General features: G+C 31.0%; 1 protein-coding gene across 5 annotated transcripts in view; it reads right to left on the reverse strand.

Annotated features, from left to right (window-relative positions):
• LOC147066917 (zonadhesin-like) overlaps positions 1-5,026 on the reverse strand; it is a 50,170-nt gene extending 45,144 nt beyond the window's left edge. For all 5 annotated transcript variants that reach the window (XM_085954697.1, XM_085954696.1, XM_085954694.1 and 2 more), the window contains exon 1: positions 4,909-5,026. In XM_085954697.1, the coding sequence (XP_085810823.1) occupies positions 4,909-4,978 (70 nt within the window). In that variant the 5' untranslated portion in view covers positions 4,979-5,026. The remainder of the gene's footprint in view (positions 1-4,908) is intronic.
• Between the last annotated feature and the right edge of the window lie 1,446 nt (positions 5,027-6,472).

Below are 6,472 nucleotides of genomic sequence, written 5' to 3' on the forward strand. Positions count from 1 at the left end.
TATTAATGGGTAAAATGGCGCTCTTGGGTAGAGTTACAATGCTTTTTATGTCAATTTAGAAGTGTATAACATCAAAAAACGTCATGCGTAAATCATTTCAAGTTTTTTATTAAAAGAATCATCAGTTAATTTACAATCATGGAGAAACACAAATATCAGTAGATTTCTTGAATTTCGAAAAAAAATAAAAAATTCAGTAGGTATATTGGCAAAAAATATCAGTTGATCTACTGAAATTTCAGTAGACATTGACTATGCGATCAACCCAGTGTTGCCAAGTCAAAATTTAAAAATTCAGTAGATAGACATGGCAACACTGACTATGCGATCAATCCAGTGTTGCCAAGTCAAAATTTAAAATTTTAGTAGATTTTGACAAATAATTCAGTAGATTTCATAAAATATCAGTAGATTTTGAAAAATGTGTTTTATTAGATATGATTTAAAATTAATCAGAATAACAATAACTAATAATATTAATTTATTCTAAACAATGATGATATAAATGGGTAAAATGGCGCTCTTGGGTAGAGTTACAATGCTTTTTATGTCAATTTAGAAGTGTATAACATCAAAAAAGGTCATACGTAAATCATTTCAAGTTTATTATTAAAAGATTCATCAGTTAATTTACAATTATGGAGAAACACAAATATCAGTAAATTTCTTGAATTTCGAAAAAAAATCAAAAATTCAGTATATTGGCAAAAAATATCAGTTGATCTACATAAAATTTCAGTAGACATGGCAACACTGGATCAACCATAGAATATTATTTCAAAATTTGATAACGTAACATTTTTTTTATGGCTGTTAAATGATAATTTTTTAAACCAATGAAACTTATATACATTCAATTCGCTCATATAACCCAAAAATATTTAAAAGGTATTCAACAATAATTGGTGTTATACATATTATTTAAATCATTATCAACCAGGATCAATCCACTGCTGGATAAAGGCCTCCCTAGCCTGATTCTATTCCTTTCTTTCATTTGAATTCCTGTATTTATCAAAATCGGTGGTATTATATTTATCCTCATATTCATATCGTCATCATAATCATCTACCTGAACCAATCCACTGCTGGATAAAGGCCTCCCTACCCATATTCGACTTCTTTCTGTCATTTGAATTGCTGTATTTATCAAAATTGGTGATATTATATTTATCTACATATTCATATCGGCATCATCATCATCATCAACTAGGATCAATCCACTGCTGGATGAAGGGTTCTCTAGCCTGATTCTATTCCTTTCTGTCATTTGAATTGCTGTATTTATCAAAATCGGTGATATTATATTTATCTACATATTAATATCGTCATCGTCACTATCGACCTGATCCAATCCACTGCTGGATAAAGGCCTCCCTACCCATATTCGACTCCTTTCTATCATTTGAATTGCTGTATTTATCAAAATTGGTGATATTATATTTATCTACATACTCATATCGTTATCATCATCATCATCATCATCAACTAGGATCAATCCACTGCTGGATGAAGGATTCCGCAACCTCATTCTACTACTATTAGCGAAATGTCAAACTGTCTGACGTGAATAAAAAACCCATCCCAAAGAGAAAACTATGGCGCCATCGATGCATACTTCACAATTATATTTAAATCCAACACAGCCAAGCCGTCTGCAAGACCTAGCGAGACAGACTGGCGAGAGCCAGCTGGCTCAGCTAGTATTTAGTTAATATTTAATTACCACATTTAAATAACATATTAAATTTATCGAATGCGGACACAACAGATGTGCTGTAAGGATTTTAATAGATAGAATAATATTTTTAACTATTATTGTTTGGTTGAGGCAGGGTTTAATAAATTATAAAAAAACTAACTAACATGTGGCATTATTCCATAGATAACATAATCGAATTCCAAATTTGATTTTTTTAAATACTTCTTTGTGGTTGTTCACGCACTCTTTTTTTTATTGAATAATTAATTACCTAGGCTACTAATTTCCATAGATTAATATAGTCATATTAAACTAACAAAGTTGCCATTGCAAACAATGAAAGAAATGAATACGAATTGTCATAGTAATCAAAATTTGTGATATAAGTAGTATAATATATAGATATTTTTATCGTCCTTATCATCATCAATCTGGACCTATCCACTGCTGGATGAAGGCCTCCCTAGCCTGATTCTACTCCTTTCTGTCATTTGAATTGCTGTATTTATCAATATCGGTGATATTATATTTATCTACATATTCATATCGTCATCATCATCATCATCAACCAGGATCAATCAACTGCTGGATGAAAGGTTCGGCAACCTGATTCTACTACTATCAGTTTAACAAATTTATGATATTATACCTATTTTTGTCGTCCTTATCATCGACCTGAACCCATCCACTGCTGAATAAAGGCCTACCTAGCCTGATTCTACTCCTTTCTGTCATTTGAATTGCTGTATTTATCAAAATCGGTAATATTAAATTAAATCTATTTATATTGCATATGAGCCTAAATCAATCCACAGGTGGATGATGGCCTCTTAAAGTTGTTTGCATTTTTGTCGGTTATATGAATTGCTATATTTAACAAAATTGCTGATATTATATTTACCCATTTAAAATGTCGTCATTATCATCATCAACCAAGATCAATCCACTGCTGGATGAAGGTTATACCAATATAATTCTACTTTTCTTGGTCATGTAAACTGCTATATTTTTTTTAATTTGTGATTTTATATACCTACCTATTTATATCGTCATTATCGTCAACAGCCCGTATCAATCTACTACTGAATGAAGGCCTCTTTAAGCTGATTCCACGTCTTTAGGTCTTATAAATTCCTATTCTTATCAGAATTGGTCTAGAATAGACTCAGATATAATATGTATTGCTTTATTATTTATCAACATTTGTTAAGATATGAATGTCCCGCACCGGGAAACTATATTGTTGAGGGTTAATTTTTAAATAAAAATATGATTTAAAAATTTTATTCTATGGCTGCGAGCATTTATTTTTATAGATAATGAAGCAAAATAATGTTTAAATTTATTTTTAATGCTGCTAACCTTTTTCTATTATGTAAATGGGACCCGAAAGAGATTAATATTCACGTTATACACGTTATATACAATATACACATATATTGTATTAAAATTAAAATTTCAGTGGTAGCAATCGGCGATTGCCAGCTGTTCTACTAGGCATAGCAGCCTGAAATGGTGTCATACGATATTGTGAAGGCCATACTCCAGAGTAAACTACGCATATGACTCCAAATTTGTATTGGCAATGACGACATACAAATCTTAAAACTGACAAATCAGCGAAACGTCAAACTGTCTGACGTGAATGAAAATCCAACTCAAAGGGAAAACTATGGCGCCGTCTATACGTACTTTACAATTATATTAAAATCCAACACCGTATCATTATGACGAAAAGCTGTCTGCAAGACCTTGCGAGACAGACTGGCGAGAGCCAGCTGGCTCAGCTAGTATAATTAAATTTCATTCAATCTCAAAATGTACCTAGGTAATTCAAACAGTGTTTATTATCATATTATATCATTATTAGTTTTACATTTTTTTTAAATTGTTAATATAATAAAAAACGAAAAGTCATTATTATATATTATATTAATGGGTAAATCATGATTTCTAAAAATATTATAGGAACATTGTTAACATATACCTAAGTCATGACTCATGACAATCATGACTTACGCTACTAATACTAAAAAATATCTTTTTATGAATGTGTTATGACATGACGTTATGAGATTGTAGTGTTGCCGTTTCAGGCGGGACACCGATGTCGCGCTCGTATATAATATAGGAGACCTTTGTATTCGAATAAAGAGGCTTTTGCATTGTTTATAAACGCCCCAGAGATAAAGAGTCAACGCATAATTTCGCGTTATAAATTAGAACATAAAACTGGCTGCGATAATAAAAACAAGTGTATCGGCGGCTTGAACTTGAAAAGTGTACTGGTCACGCGTTGACTCATTAGCTCTGGGGCGTTCATAAACATGACACAAAGGCCCCTTTATTCGAATACAATGGCCTCCTTATTATTTACGAGCACGACACCGGTGTCCCGTCTGAAACGGCCCTTATTTTTATTAAAACATCCAAGTTATATGCACTTATATTAAAATTTAGTCAAGGCCTTTTTGCAAAAAAAACAGTAAGTAAATCAATATTTCTAAGAAGTGACCAATAATAAAAAAAGACAAATCACAGTTCTTCAGAACTCCTCAGTGCGCGAAAATCTCAGAAAAAAATTTCCACTATGATTTATTTGTCGGCCATTTTCTTTTTTTGACCATGTACAATCCTATTAAGATCATATTGGCCTCCACAGAGTGGAGTTATGACATATTAACAGATTTGTTTTACGAGAAATCGATGTTAGCCATTTGCTCAACCTATCGTGTCCATACTCTGACTCCAACACAAATTGAAAAACGATGTATATTTGCCTGGCCCAGGATTCGAACATGGGACCCACAACGTTATAATATGCTGACGTTTAAGCTGCTCTACCATCGTGTGCGTTCACTCTGGTCAAAATCACATATTGTTTTTTTTCATACTATATATTCTACGTTTTTATCCGATACATAAAGTTAGGCGAAACGCTCACGATAATCCTCGTAAAAAATCTCTGTAGTGACGTAGGAGACTTGATAATTTGCACTGTAATAGTTAATTTCGTCGTAATTAAATGATGATGCAGGTGGTATAAAAATACTGAAGATGCAATAAAATCACATTGGCCAGAATTCGATGGATAGAGGTTTGAAATCTTTTTTCAATAGTTTTTTCTAATACCTACCTATGTTTCTGTGGCATATTATTTCTCAAATTATGTGTATTATTCTATAAAATTATGTATGTTTATATACCTGGGTTTGTAATTCCTTGCGTTTCACATAATAAACTAAACATAAAAATTGGTATATAAATTTTAAACATTGTGTTTTTTTAAGAAGTCCTACTATCTAAAGCGCCTGACCAACAACTAATCGCATAATTTTCCAGAACTGCTTTTTATACCATAAAGACAAACAGTTTTTTTTATCATATTTTTAAGTCATTAAAAATAATTATATTGGTATGTAGTAAATAGTCTGTGTTTATTCTTATCTGTGAATCATGGATATTTTTTAATTATAATAAATCTATGGCTGATTCTATAATATTTTGATTTTATGTTCGGTTGGCTTAGGGTTAGGTTGGGTCATATGGTGTCACTTTTATTATGTCAGTAGTGAATACTGCCTTATCTGATCACCTTCCCGAGGGCTATTATAAATATTGTATGATAAAAAAATTACAAAAAAGCATCATTGGTATTCCTATATCTAGAAAATTCATTAATTTTTTTATTAGCCCTTAAATGCATGATGGAAACCCTTTAATGTGGATTTTACTTTTCTAATCAATAACATTTAATAATATATTATTATAAATTAGCAGTGGCATCTGTGAAAAAACACTATAACTATTTTCTTAGCACACTTTATCCACTGTTTTAGAGAACTGCAGGCTATTAAATAACATTTCATGCAAACACAAAAATATTAAGAATACAGTTTGTTGCTGTCAGGCACTACCATTCAATTAAGGATTAATAAAACATTTCATGAATTTTTCAGATAATAGGAATATCAACGATGCTTTTTAATGTATTTTTTTTTTATAAAGAATGATTGAAATTGGTGGAGGGTTAGGAAAATGCTTACAATTCGTTGCAGAAAAAGTTATTAATTTAATACTCCGCTCTTCCGTACATATTCTATTTTTTGACAATTTGACATAGTACCTACCGTCTAGTAATAGGCAACGATATTGATTTTCAATTTTTTTTATATACCTGACACTTTTTAATGACCTTCAATTGCTTGACAATCGTCGTTATCTCATTAGAAAATAAAATCAATACCCAATGAAATATTTGATGTAATTTCTTTGTACGTGATCAAATTGTTTACATTTGTAAGAAAAACAAATACAAATATTCTAACATATATAAATGATTTTGTTTGCTCTGAAGACAGTGAAGTAGTTATAAAACTTTAAAAAAATATTATTTTACTCTAAAGACCCGTTATCTTTTAAATTTAAATAATTAATCTGCATATGGAAGGAAAAGGGAGATTAGTATAAAATCACCAAATATTTTCAAAAGAGCCAAATGATAATTTAGTGATAGACAACTTTGTATGGGAGAAAAATGCGACTCTTTTGCAGTAATGCGGGGATAACTTTAAGCTACGAGATGAATCAGTCCACTTGAAATATCCCCGAAATGGGATATGGAACATGTCAATGGACGAACTATAATATTATATAACAGTCGCTAATGGTGGAGGAAGGCTGTTAAGATCCGCCATAAATAGTGCGCATTAAATTTTATCAGTCATACATATTTGTTTTCATTGAAATAAGACTAAAATTTACAGATGG

Source organism: Rhyacophila brunnea, unplaced genomic scaffold (genome assembly GCF_057557595.1).
Source record: "Rhyacophila brunnea isolate RB1 unplaced genomic scaffold, BYU_Rbru_1.0 scaffold_4, whole genome shotgun sequence".
NCBI classification, from domain to species: Eukaryota; Metazoa; Arthropoda; class Insecta; order Trichoptera; family Rhyacophilidae; genus Rhyacophila; species Rhyacophila brunnea.